The sequence below is a fragment of the Macrosteles quadrilineatus genome, unplaced genomic scaffold, assembly GCF_028750875.1.
Source record: "Macrosteles quadrilineatus isolate MER2022 unplaced genomic scaffold, UCM_ALF_1.0 Scaffold_8__2_contigs__length_117827958, whole genome shotgun sequence".
Taxonomy (NCBI): domain Eukaryota; kingdom Metazoa; phylum Arthropoda; class Insecta; order Hemiptera; family Cicadellidae; genus Macrosteles; species Macrosteles quadrilineatus.
The window spans coordinates 90,274,971-90,289,925 of NW_026542601.1; the positions used below are offsets into that span (position 1 = coordinate 90,274,971).

Consider the following 14,955-nt stretch of genomic DNA (forward strand, 5'->3'; position numbering starts at 1 on the left):
TTAAAACATCTTTTTATACCTCCGTTTTGATTGATATTTATAATTGTCATGCCACACTTTCTTATCGTCACATTCAATTATAAGTAATTTTCTTTAAGAGTAGGCTATATACTGAATCACGTCCATTTATCCACCTGAACATTTTTCATTGAATATGTGAAGCATGCAATCTTTTTTTCCAATTCATGAGGCTATTCCTTCCACAACAAGTTGCTAAAACACATTTTGCATACTTACGTGTTTTAAAGTAAGCTGCGATTGCGAATCCAATGATGATAATGGTTATGATAAACATTGCAAATGCTCAAATTCCCAAAAGATTTTTGTTTGGATTCTAACTAACCCACTCAAACTTAACCGATGTTTCTATAGTCCCCAAATGGTTTATGAACAATATTATTATTGTAGTGTTTTTGATAACTCAAATGCTCACCAAGTTACCTAAGATACCTCGAGTTTAGTTGTATTTAATCAATGTTTTTTTTTGTTTTTTTGTAAAAAGTAAACTAATTTTATATTTAAAACTATAATATGCTCCCGATTTTTTAAGCTCTAGAATTTCTCACCAGAAGAAAGTAAGATTGTAGGAGTCCAGTTTATAGGAATCCACGTTCTTATACTCTTTGGTAAAAAATCTTAATCGTAAGTAATCACTGTGTGGAATAGAAATTACAACTGTAATCAAGAAATTACTTCACCTAAAATTTATTACGTAGACGAAACAAACGATTAAAAAATACTTCTTTGCCATCACTTTGTGGAAAATTCGATTGAATGATCGTCTTCAAAAGTAACAAGTTTGATCCAACAACAACAACAACAACAACAACATTAAGTCATCGGAATTTTAATATATAATTCTTTTAAACATTTAGTTTGAGGTAAGTTTAGTGACAAGACAAATCGTTTCTAAAAACAAGAACAACTTAAACCAAATAAATGTTACTAAATAATCTTTTACTAAGTTTAGTATATTTTGAGTGGCAACGATTAAAAGATCATAATAACTATCACTGTTTCAAGCATTAATGCAACATAGCCACAATTAGGCCTAGATAAAACACAGCCCGATAAGCGTCTGCTTGCGGGTGATATATTTTATTTGAAGCGTTTCCATAAACAAATAAACGTTACTTTAAAATAATCTGTAAAATGAGTAGAACAGCGCAGCGTTGGTTGAAGTAGAAACATCGAATCATCAATGGAATGGCGAGCGCCGTGCTATCCTAGGCTAGGCCACCCGCATGCAGTATGCAGATTGACTATCTTGCGCCGTTACATTCTTACCGTGGAAAAATTATGACAATTGTTCTCATGTGTTCCCACTTTCATTTATTAAATATCGATTATCAATTCTTCTACATCACTGCTAGTTTGTTAGCTAATTGTATCATACAACTTGTTTGTACCATATACAAAAAGAATTAAATAGTACACACTAAACTTTTAAACGATAACTTTTAAAATAACGCTCTTCAGCTGACAGATCAATTAGTTTTCAAATATTTAATTATGGTGATTAATAATGGTAGCTGTATTCAAAATATAACTCAGATGGCCTGCCTAATTGAAAAAAAATCATTGTCAATAATTTATATATTCAGAAAAAAATTGATTTTGTTTGTTTAAACTAAAATCAAAGTATAATCAAATTTTTCTCCATGGCCATTTTCTAAGGATAAGCCATTTAGAATTAAGGCTACCATTATAAAGGTTATTGACAAGCTAATGGGAGAAAGTACAGGACAGATTGCTGACACAGTTTACATTATTTTGTAGTTTAAGTAAATTGTAGCAATGAATGATAAGCAGCTAAATTTTTGTAAACCAGCAATTTACAAGAAGTGTGTATGGGCTATGAACTTTTACACTTCTTGCTTAGTCAAAATTGAAACTAATTCCTTCCCGGCCAAATTTGTTTTATGTTTTGTTAATATTTCTAAATCATCTGAAGAATAGATCTCATGCATGTTTGGATTTTTGAAATAGGAGTGGAGGATCTAAACATATTGACGTTATATAGTTATAAGACCAGGGTTTAGACTGCTCTTATTAAAAAATGCCCCCACTGCAGCAAACCTGAAAACTCCAGTTTGTATTTTGACTAAAATCTATCATACTACATGCTTAATACAACTAGCTGTTAGTTCTGCCCATGCTTCGCCACAAGGAAAGAATAATGGTTGTCCAGTTTTAAGGAAATGATCAGTTGAAATTTATATTCGTAAATATCATAAAAGTATGGATTTTCGTAAATTCAACAAACCAACCATCGTCTGTGTCTTTAATTCAACCAAAGGCGAAATTCCAGCACATAGACATATTTTTTACCACAGAGAGTTTTTACTATAGAGTTATTTGCATAGATGCATTTTTTTAAATATAATTTTTAGAATCTTTTGACCCAGCAAGCCACTTAGTCTAGCACTTAAATGGAATTCCTTAATGTCAGGTTATTCAAATCATTATAGGTCCTTACAAGAATCACTAATTTTATAAGATAATCCTAACCAAAGAATCAACTCCTGGTAACATATGTGAGCAACAAATATCCATCTTTCTACAAGGTTTTCTCAATGAATAGCACTTGAGACACTGTGTCTTATCTTTATTCCTGCTGTTTTTGCACCATTTCAGTCGGAAAGCTATTGTTGATAGCAATAAGTAGGCTGCAAAACGCTCCAGCACTAACATCTTATCAGCTGGTGATAAGGCTCCATAAACATAATGTGAGATATCAGAACTGGACTCAAAAGCGGAGGTGTGCCTTAGCAGAGTTCAGATAATTTCATCGGATCAGTTTTTATCAGATTAGTAGTATTTTAACTTAAATTTAAGTGAGAGATGAGTATAGAATGAAATGAGCCGCCTTGTGTAGCTTTGTTATCTTATTATAATGTGAAATCAGTTTTATATTTGAATGCATGCGTTGATGGCAACTGTGCTTTTATTTTCTCTCTTATTTTATACGAATACTAGCTGTAACCCGCGGGCTTTGCCCCGTTTAACTTCTTAATTTTCAAGATGATCTCGTTCGCATGGCTCAATCACGTCCTGGTTGAAGTTCGTTCGCTACGCTCACTCACCTTTAGGTTGGAGCTCGTTCGCTACGCTCACTCACCTTTAGTTTGGAGCTCGTTCGCTGCGCTCACTTGCCTTCAGGTTAGCTCGTTCGCTACGCTCACTCACCTTTTTGGTTGCAAATTAGCTGTTGTCATAAATGTAAAAGAAATAATAGTGCTGCACCCTGTTGGTAATCCTTGTAACTTTAATGCTATTGAACATCATAGAACAGAACCAACTTGTTTAATTGAAACAGCTGTTAAGATTCATTAATTCCATTTCTCATAAGGTTAACATGGGAAACTCCAGAGCCACTGGGGCGGAGCCTATTGGACGGATCACGAAATTGATGGTGTATAAACCTATTCCATGACATTCTACACGTATGTACCAAGTTTCGTGGCAATCGGTTCAGCGGTGTCCGAGTTTATCACCCCCAAACAAACAAACAAACAAATATATATACAAACATCCTCTTTTATAGATATAGATATATAACCATATGTGCTTTCCACTTTTGTTATGATACCAGAGCGAAAATAGAGTTGTTGTTTTATTCTAGTTGTAATTTTTTTTAACTTCATTTTATTTTACAATCTGTTCAGTACTTTGAACAATTAGTAAAAGGGATAATATAAATAAGTGTCTTGACCAAGAATCTCCCCTGTGAAAGATCTTGTAAAATTAAATAGTCATGTCATAACTAAAACTATGCAAATCGGTATGGGAGTTCAAGAACTTTCACAATTTTCAGTCTGTTGGGAAAATCACTATTGTCCAGCAAATTAACGGCTATATTGTTCGGGTGGGTTTCGAGTTTTTCTTGATAGTTCTTGCTAATTCTTGTTATTTCTTCAATCACTGTAGGTATTTTTAAATCTTCATGGATTGTTTGATTCGAGACAAACCACGGAGCATCAATATTCTTCGCAGCGCCTTTGACTGGAATCTTTGAATAAATGCTAAGTTGGATTTACTTGCCGTTCCCCAAACTGTATCCCGTACGTCCAAATAGGTTTGATCATAACTTTGTAAAGTGTGAGTTTATTGGTCAACGAAAGCTTTGATTTTTTGCCTAGAAGCCAGTTGAGTTTACGAACCTTCAAGTCCATTTGTTGTCTTTTACACCAAATATGTGTTTTCCAGGTTAATCTTTTATCCATGTGGAATCCTAAATACTTAACGCTTGTTGTTGATGATACAAAGTACATCAGATGATTATTTAGTTCTTGAAACTGGGAATAATATACAAACTAGCCGTTCTAGTGTGTAGCATTCGTGCTGAGCCCTTCTCTAATCCAAGGCCCCACTAGAAAAAGTTGTCCACTTATTGAGGTTGCCTACACAAATTCTGCTAAGTGCATCGTTGATTAATGTATGGGTGAATAATGTATAGTGTATAAATAATGAATAGTGTACCCTACTTCAGGAATTGATGTGGGTTCGCATTTTAGATAATTAACCTTTTCAAAATATAGCCTAATGTTAAGTTATTTACGTTTTTACATGTTTACAGGACCTATTTGAACACTATATTTGAAGTAATAATATGGCCATATACGATTTTTGTTTTGATGGCTTTGTTTTTACACAGACATAGTTTTCACTGAAAAACACACCCTTGAGAAAGTCAGAGGTGGCCCCAGTTAAAAAAAAAAAACAAAAAAACGAATGGATTCAACAGAACGTTCTACGTCCCTTTGTAAAGAACCGATTCAAAACTGATGAGAACCGTTTCCTGTCAGTAAGAAATTTGACACATGATAACTATTCATTTGAAACCTGAAGTAAAGAAGTAAGAGATAAGAGGTGATGTTTGAAGATGGAATTCTTAAACATACATAAAATGGTTGGTAGGTATATCAAAATGAAGGCTTATTTGTAAGTTCTTCTTATTTTGACTTCTTTAAAGTGAATAACTTGATTTTATCTCCGGGGGTACTCATTTATCATATAGAGCACAGACTAAGTATGTTGGTCGTCATGGATGAGGTAAAAACAAAACACTTGCATTTGAGAAATAAATATTCGTTTGTTTTGATTAATTTAATTCACATGTTCCAGCTGATCGAATAACTTAAATAAACATTTCAAGTTTAAATTACTTGCAGAATGATTTAAGAGATTGTTTTTACGAAAAACTACAAAAAATAATTGATTTGTAAATTTTTTAGCGTAGTGGGAAAGAATCTTAAAAATTACACCTCATTAAATGCATGAAAATTGGTGAAGAATTAGTTAGGGTCTACCGACAAAAAAAGCACTCTAGAAAAATTATAATATATATTTTATATTGATTATCTATTGCTATTCGGTTTATTAATATGTTTACGGTACCGGTAAATTATTCTTTACCAACATCGGCTGTCTTTCCTTGAATGATTGTTGAATATTATTGTTATCTCTGAATAAAACCCTTAAAATAATTTGCATATGCTTTTCTTTGAAGACTCGTGGGCAGAGACTGATTTTTATACGGCAATGATATTACTTATTTGTATTGTCTACTTATCTCTACAAATCTTACTTAATTTTCTATAATAATGACTGAATGAAATACTCTCATCTATATACAGGGTGTCCCGGAACTCTCTACCATCATTTTAGGGCATTGCTCCTGGGTAAGAAACATACCTAAATATCATATTTAAATTGTCAGGAAGTCCTTAGTTACTCACACAGCCGCCATTTTGTTTTTTTTTTAGTTATTAATTGTTTTCTAAAGATTAGTTAAACATACGAAATGGAAACTTTGCACAAACATTTATGACAACTAGACAAAACTATAAAAAATTATGACAATTTTTCAAATTCATAAAACAAAATGGCGGCCATTTAAAATTTTGTTTCTTAAATAACTTAAAAACCGTCGATTTTACAAAAATTTTATATGGCCGCCGTTTTGTTTTATGAATTTGAAAATTCGTCATAATTTTTTTGTAGCTTTGTCTACTTATCAAAAATGTTTGTGCAAAGTTTCCATTTCGTATGTTTAACCGTTCTTTAGAAAAAAATTAATAACTAAAAAAAAACAAAATGGCGGCTGTGTGAGTAACTAAGGACTTCAGGACAATTTAAATATGATATTTAGGTATGTTTCTTACCCAGGAGCAATGCCCTAAAATATTGGTAGAGAATTCCGGGACACCTTGTATAGAATATTTTTATATCCATCTAGCTGTTAGTTAAATCAAATTATATTGTACTAAAAAACCCAAAATTTTAAAGAATGCTCTTTAAAGTAAATTAGATTATCAAGTATTTTACAATGTATATTTAAATAATCTGCCACCCCCTTACCAAATAAATGAATGTATTAATTACTATAGCATTACACATAGTATAATTAAACCAACCTTGTATGTAATTTCATTTTTATCCAAATGCTGAATTTGTGTCACAAACGCTGAATGTTTACAGCTGATAGTTGGACAATGGTAATATACCAAAAGCTTGTCTAGAATGTTAGCGTTGGCTGCTAGACTTTTTAAAAATTAAAACTAAATTGCTAAAAAACTTAAACTCTAAACTAAAATTATGGCTTCTACATTCTCTAGTTCTCAAAACTATCTTTAACAAACCATGAAAATCTGTCAAGTGGTTGATGAAATAATGAAATAATGAATTTATTTCCTCCAATAAAAACACACAATGGATACAAAATTGGCTTGGAAATTAACTGGCCACTTTATCCAGTACATGTGGCCAGTGTACAAAGAAACTTATCAGTATCTTATCAGTGAGTCCAGTCTTCCACTTAACTGATTACAAGGTCGCCGCTGCCTGTGACGATTTCATTTTCTTAAAAATTAAAACTTAACTTTAACTTGTTATGTAACAAAAATAAAAGTATCTTTTTAACAAAAATAGAATATCGCTAATAATATTACTTAAAATAACATACTTCTATACAATACACAATGAGAAAATTCAAATAGCCTATTGCAAAATACTCCTGAGACGCCAAGTATCCTCAATAAAATAACCAATCTTTTACTTTATTTGAAAATAGGTTAATAGAATTGCATGTTTTTATTTCAATTGGTAATTGATTGTAGATGAAAGGACCTAGAAATAAAAACGAATGTTTAAAAATCTCTTTGTTGACCTTTGGTGTTCTAACAATCATTTTATCTATTCTTCTCGTGTTGTAGTAAAGGTCTTCAGTTCCATTATTCCCACTTTGCACGAAAAAAGATTTTAAAACCTTAAAATTATAAAGATTTTGAATTGGCATTATTTTCATCTGTTGATAAAGAGGAAAAGAACTTTCTCTTTGCCGTTTTCCTAAAATTATGCGCAAAAAATGATTCTGAGTGGTTCTTAATCTATTTATAAAAGTTTTAAATGTTCCACCCCAACAAATTAGCTCATATTGTAATCTTGAATTTATTAATGCAATAAAGATTCTTCACAAATGTTTTTTTTAAAAGTAAAAAGTGAAGTTGAAGTAAAAAGTTTAAAAAGTGATTCAGAATCATGAAATAAAAAAACCCCTGTCCCGTTTTAATATAACTAATGATTAGTTTGTTTGTTTTAATACTTTATACTTTAATACTTTTCGATGAAATGGTGGCCATACAAAGTAGGTATTTTAAGCCAAGTATGAATGGAGATGAGTGTAGGATGAGTGGCGCGATCTTGTAGTCTTGTAAGTTATTTTATTTTGCCTGTGATTTGCAACGGGGTGAGAATGCAGTGAATAATAACGTGGTTCTGTCTTCTGTAAACACTTTTGAAATACACCCCTCATTGATTATAGGAAGCAAATCTTAATTAATTGTACTGTACTGATTAATGAATATTCCCCCCACGCTGTAAATAAAACATGTGGTTGGAATGTCTTCCATTTGTTTTGATTTTCTGTTTATATTTCGGTCACCAGCATATTAACCCATGAGCCCCATGTTAATTAAAAACAAATATTAAACTCATTTATTGTGCTTATTTTGAGCCTATTTTATAAAGAGATTCTGCGCACCTACAGGTAAATATCTTTCCAGTAGTAAAGAAACACAAAAAAAAAACAAAAAAAAACAAAGCAAACAATGAAAAAGCAAACAGTAAAGAGGGGGAGTTGATTTTCCCTGCGAAAAAAGGGTTTCAAGAAACATGCTTGCCTGTTAATATATAGGATTTTGTTTACAGCTGTCCATATAAATGGGATTTCAATACAGTGTATACAAAAGTTAAAGGTTATTTATACATGTATTTATACGATTTTACAGGTCATCTTACTTTTTACTACAATACTCTTTCCTTGTCCTATCTGAAATTCCAAAAGGTTAAGTGGTTAGTGAACATAACATTTATTTTGATTTTCTGTTGCAGCAATACGACAGGTTATATGGCCAGGATCAACGGGGCTTTCCTCCACCAAAGGGTGTCGGCCTTTACAACAGGCAACCTTACGAGAACAACAGGCAACCTTACGACAACAGGCAACCTTACGACAACAGGCAACCTTACGACAACAGGCAACCTTACGACAACAACAGGCAGCCTTATGAGAAGAAACAGGATCCTTTTGAGGAAGCGGAGACTTACGGGTCTGTACAAGCCCCTCCTGGCCCAAGCTACACGAGTTACGACCCCGGAAACTTTGCCAAGTTCGACCAGCGAGGAGATAAAGCAAACTGTATACCAAAATGTTTCGCTGAGAAGGGAAACAGGGTGAGTCATTAATTGAGGAACAGTTAAACGGTTGTTACAAAAAGTTTGTAAATAATGGTTTAGAAACGCCATTACCTTACTGAAACATTAAGGAAATTAAGAAATTAAATATATGGACTTTTTTCATAATTTTCGGTTTTAACATTAGATAAGCTTTTTTAATGTGTGTTGGACATGTTTAGTAGGTAATGAAAGTGTTACCAGGTAGCCTGCTGATCGAAAAAGATATTTTATAATATTACTTCTATATTACAAGATCTGGTTCAATGATATTTTTATTTGCAATTATAATTGTTTGTGCTTTATAGATATACCACACATTTATTTAATAAAATGAACACCTTTTATGTTTCAATCATATTTCCAACATGTTAGGTACATTATTGATTTTTTTCCAAGCAGCAAATTGTTTTTTACTAAACCCTCTGCTATTGTCCTAATGTTTCATCTAATAATTAGGTGAGCTATACGATTTATAATAATATTGTATGATAGAAACATCTATATTACATTATATAAACCTCTATTCATTAAGCTAAGTATTTATAGTATATACACTACCAGCATCCAAAATGTATGTTTTTTTTTAAACTTCAATTTGTACACTTAAATATTTGTTTCAAGCAGCCTTATGAAGTGAAAGAAATTCTGTAAGTATTCAATAAATAAGTTAGTTTCTTTGATAAATGATTGTTATAAACTATAAATCGTAGGCTAGCCAGATATTACAAGATATACGAGATAACTGCAAAAAGTAGGCAATAAGTTTAAGTGGTACCTATTTATATTGTTTCATAATTTAATTATACTAAATCTCAATGATATTGTTTCAGGGATCTCCTGGATCACCAGGGCTTCCGGGACCCCAGGGACAACAGGGATTTCCAGGAATGGAAGGTCTTCCAGGTCCTGCAGGAGCAAAAGGGGACACAGGATTTCCAGGACCTCGGGGACCTAAGGGAGACCGGGTATGTTGAATTTGAAGATTGACTCTTAGAAAAAAGAAGAAAAAAACAGTTGAATTTCATCCAAGTAGACTATTTTGATTTACTACTTAATATCTTTTAAGTATATAATTATTAAGTATAAGGATATAGGTATTGTTTATCCACAATGTAACAGATATTGTTTATAGCAGATTTAGAACTCTTTTTCCGCATACAAGCTTATGCCTATGCGGAAAAATATATTTCTTTTTTTTTAAATTCTGGAAATAAACTATTTGACATTGACTTTTACATGATGTAGTTGAAAAAATGTGTACCGGTAACTGTTAGTTTTGCTCCATTATTCTAATGAATCATAATCATGCATGATTACTTCATTTTATTTTCTGCATCATAATTTCTTTTTTAAATAATATATAACATTTAGTGGAGGCTCTCCTTAACTAAGAGAACTATCTCCGTTTAACGTGTAGGCTATCGTAAAATTAATTTGAATTTATTGTAACAATAAATTTTTTTAGGGAAAAATAGGAGCTCCTGGATTTCCTGGAATTAACGGCATTCCGGGACAGTTGGGTCCACCTGGATTTCCTGGAATTCCGGGTTTGGATGGCTGTAATGGAACTGATGTAAGTATAAAGTAACTAATTTTGATTATTAAGTGATACCGTACAGTAGAAAACCAGACATAGAACATAGACATTAAATAACTAATTTTTAATCCAACAATTAAAGTAACAGAATTATTAACTTTTTACTGTAATGATTTCTGTCATGGGTTCAAATTCTCAGATAAAATTTAAATTTTAATATGTTTTCGGGGTAGCTGTCAGTACTAACTTTCAAATTGAAGATTGGTGTGACTACTAGTTACATCTTCCAATGTTTTATTTTTAAATAGGCCTACAGGTTTTAGCTACAGGGTTTAAAAAATCAAATATGTAAATCCTATGATTGTGGATTCATTGGAATGGAATCTTGTATGCCATTAGTGGCTAAGAATTATCTCATGCTTGTGGATGCTGCAAGTTGTAATGCTTCATGTGAGTGAGTAGTTACATTTTAGTTCATCATAAGAAGGGTATTATATTATGGAACATTTGTTAGTTTATGCCTCTCTGAATGGGCCTAATTCTTATCTACTATCTCCTTATCTACTTTTCCAGGGACTTCCAGGACAACCAGGCCAGCCTGGTGCTCCAGGACCACGGGGATACCCAGGGATTGACGGTGCCAAAGGAGACAGGGGACTGCCAGCCTACGGAGGAGTTTATCCCAAGGGGCAGAAGGGAGAGCCAGGGTTCCAAGGAGTTGAAGGTCCAAGAGGAATTACAGGAGAACCCGGACTCGTAGGTCCTGCAGGATACAAAGGAGACACCGGACAGAAGGTGTGTTGCATAATAGAGCGTTAAAAGGAAAGGATATGTAATGACTTTGCAATTAGATGATATACACGTCCCAACCATGACCCAAAGGGTTAAAAAGAAGCATCCCGTACCTTGGATTACAAATGGGATCCTCAGGTTAATGGCTCAGTGGGACTCTAAATCTTTCACAGAGCCAGAAGAACTAGAGACGTTGGGCTAATGGCCCAATTGTCAGCTCAGAAACCAAGCTAAGCTACAATTATGCACCTTCATTACTTCCATATACTGTTATCAGACAGCAAACAGGCTTCTTCTGTACTAGGTCTAGTTTAAAAATACATTCGTCATGGAAAACAAGAAAAGTCCAAAATTGTATATGGCATCTGTCTTGTTAAATGCTTTGAACGATTACTTTTTATCAACCTCCACTAATTCAAATAGCACAGTTATTCAGAACAGTTTTAATGAATTAAATTTACAATGCATTTTTACCCTATTTTATTTTTTAACCAATTTTTCAAGCTGATGTTTTGAAAGCTTTTAGGAAAAAGGCTTTAATATTCATCTGATTCCATGACAATTTGCTGCTGACAAGTCTGCTTTAGTCCGTCCTTTGAATAAGATCTCATTCCCTAAACTTCCTCAAGATTATAGGCCAATTAATATATTAGGTATTCCCATTAGGCCAATTAGGTATTCTCATGTCTTTCTCCAAATCCAAAGCACTCCAAAGTCCACTTTCAAATATCTATGATTTTCTCTCTCAATTGGTATTCTCCTGTCCCTCTCCAAAAGGCACTCAAAAGAGTTGTCCACTTTCAAATATCTGCAATTTCTCTCTCAAAACAATATTTGAAACTAATTTCAATCAGGTTTCCGGCAATCTCAGCACTTGAAACTGGTCTGGTTTTTCTGAGCTCATTATTCTGGATGAGAGCATATCTTCACCTGTCAACTAACCTGTTAACTATTCAATATGAAGTAATGCTAATAAAATGAATAAATAGTAAACTAACTGAAACCAACCTTGAGACTTTACACAAATGTTCTGACCTATGTGATGTTAAAGGGTCAACCAGGTTTTCCAGGACAAAAGGGGCAGAAGGGAAGTATGGGAGTTGCGTTTGAGTGTGAGAAGGGCTCCAAGGGGGAGAAAGGTTTGGTGGGACCACCAGGCCGGCCGGCACCTGCGGACTTCCGACAAACTGACGACAAAACTGTGGGACCCATCGGAGACCCTGGGATCATGGGAGATAAGGTAAGTTGCTTTAATTAACATTTATACATTGAGTATTATCTGACGGTTGTTAGTTTGATTCCAAAAGTAGATTCTGGACCTAGATACAATGTATGTCATCAATTTATGATGTATCTAACAAAAGGTTTATGTTAGATAGTAACAATATCATGATTGGGATCGTTCCCTCACTAAAATAAAAAAACAAAACATAAAAAGCCAATTTTAAAAAAATTTAAAAATTTAAAAAAAATTTAAAAAAATTAACTTTCTTTTTAAGGAAAAATATCCAAAGATTTTGCTTATTCGGGGTGGTGTATGTTTTTGTTAGTTTGTGGTGTTACATTGTTTTATTTTATTCTAGGGTGACACAGGACCTGCTGGTCCTAAAGGAGAGCCCGGACCAATGGGAGATCCTGGACTTCCAGGAGTGTTGGGAATGAAGGGAGAGAAAGGACTTCCTGGACCACCTGGACCTAGAGTAAGTTTTGTTTGGATATACAACCCAGATCAACAAGTTTTACAAAATCGCAACAAAAAATTTTGCAATAAAAAGTTTGCAATAACAAGTTTGCAATAAAAATATACACTGAACCTTTTGCTGCAAACAAAAATATTGGAAACTCTTGCTACAGTTCAATCTACCTGAAGCTGCATGCCTCTTCATAGAACTGCAGCTTAAAACAGTAAGTTTGTATAGCTGCCTATTGTCTTTAAAATTTTCACCCTCTTGCCGTTAAATCTCTTAATTGTTTTTAATTGAATTTCACATTAAATTTTCCATTTTAAAGGAAACTTTTTATTACAATTTTTATTTATTTCAAAACTTGTTCATCAATGTTATCAATTTGTGTTAGAACTCCAGTTCAAGTTTTCAGACAAAAAGAATTAAAGTTCATAGATAAACTCTCATAAAATATGCATTTTTTAAATTCATCCTTGAGTGAAAATTCAAAATTTATTTTCTGTAACAGGAACTGTTGCTGTTCTGCACCAAAAATTACTCTAATGCTTTATCCCAATTTGATATTTGAACAGTTTATTTTATTTTGTTGTCAATCATATTTGCTGATTTCCAGGGCAGAGATGGATATCAAGGAGGACCAGGTCCTGTTGGGCAGAAAGGAGATTTGGGACAAGAAGGCCTTTCAGGGCTTCCTGGGAAAGACGGGTTGAAGGGAGAACCCGGAAGAGACGGGGCTCCAGGACCTCCTGGACTGAGGGGTCCTCAAGGACCTCCTGGGGTTAGTCAATATGGGTTTTCTTCTAGAAAATCGAATCCTTGCCTTATGACCAATTCCTTTAAAGATGCATTACTCAAGGATTTATAAAAGGATCATTAAATAAATTTAGCATAAATGTTTGTCCTACAGTACTAAAAATATATTGGTTGTCGTTACTACAATTACCATTACAGTATGCATTAATTATTACATAAGGCCCCATTTTTATTTTTTTTTTATTTTTTTTTTACTAATAGAATTGAGTAAAATTGACAATTTTTGTGATAACCCAACTATTTAAAATATTTATCACCATTTAATAAGCACACATTTATATTATTGGAAAAAGTTTAAATGCCTGCTATCAAGCAATCCAGTGTTGTTGTTAGCACAACTAGTTTCGGTGTCTGTGTGACACCATCATCAGCTGTACAAGGACAGTTTTCTTTCTTCATACGAAGAGCGTCATATAATTTACACGAAAATAATAAATAAACATTTAAACACGACACAAACACGAATACGAGACATTTATGGTACGGTAACTGATCAGTTAAGAAAACAGACGACGCTAACCCAGCGGAGTTATTATTTTCATGTAAATAATATGACGCTCTTCGTATGAAGAAAGAAAACTGTCCTTGTATACCCTGATGATGGTGTCACACAGATAACGAAACTAGTTGTGCTAACAACAACATTGGATTGCTTAATAGCAGGTATTTAAACCCTTTCTAATATTATTTGGCAATCCGGAAGCTAACACCTACAATGAATTTATATTACATTAGGTGTTGAAACGGTTATTCTTAAAAGTAAAATATAGTCAGATATTAAATTGGATACCCCCAGTTTGCTATAAATCTCCATACACTTTCTTATTATTCCTTCTTGAACATTTGGCTGTTTTTTCACTAACATTTGCTCAAAATTTCACTATTTTATTCTACTAGCACTGTGTTGGCATTGAGTTTTGCCTACCCGGTTTTTTGTCAAAACCGTAAAACAATAGAAAATGTAATGTAAATAGTACCGTATAGGCCTACCTTTCAAAAGCTGCAATAACTTTTTTACATAGGTGAACAGTATGAATTCTAAACCACTCAAATTCTAGGGTGGTAAAGGACAACCTGGACCCAGGGGTGATACTGGACCTAGAGGGTACCCTGGACTCCCAGGACCTAAGGGACTTGATGGATACAATGGTCCTCCGGGTGAGAGAGGTCCTCCAGGACAACCCGGAGGTCCAGGAATACCCGGAACACCCGGACCTGAAGGCTTCCCTGGACCAAAAGGACAGAAAGGAGAAGCTGGTCTACCAGGTTAATATATTCTGTTCTCAGTTTGACAATTTCTTTATTTTTCCTGGCCTAGTTTGGCCCAAAGCATCACTCTTACACCATTTCAGTCAATTAATAGCCTACATAGATAATTTATAATTTGAG

At 33.5% G+C, this 14,955-nt stretch overlaps 1 protein-coding gene across 4 annotated transcripts in view; it reads left to right on the forward strand.

Annotated features, from left to right (window-relative positions):
- LOC128999831 (collagen alpha-1(IV) chain-like) overlaps positions 1–14,955 on the forward strand; it is a 41,308-nt gene that overhangs the window by 5,740 nt on the left and 20,613 nt on the right. For all 4 annotated transcript variants that reach the window (XM_054426530.1, XM_054426533.1, XM_054426532.1 and 1 more), the window contains exons 2-9: positions 8,395–8,736; positions 9,570–9,704; positions 10,205–10,312; positions 10,850–11,071; positions 12,120–12,308; positions 12,652–12,768; positions 13,367–13,531; positions 14,625–14,832. In XM_054426530.1, the coding sequence (XP_054282505.1) occupies positions 8,395–8,736; positions 9,570–9,704; positions 10,205–10,312; positions 10,850–11,071; positions 12,120–12,308; positions 12,652–12,768; positions 13,367–13,531; positions 14,625–14,832 (1,486 nt within the window). The remainder of the gene's footprint in view (positions 1–8,394; positions 8,737–9,569; positions 9,705–10,204; positions 10,313–10,849; positions 11,072–12,119; positions 12,309–12,651; positions 12,769–13,366; positions 13,532–14,624; positions 14,833–14,955) is intronic.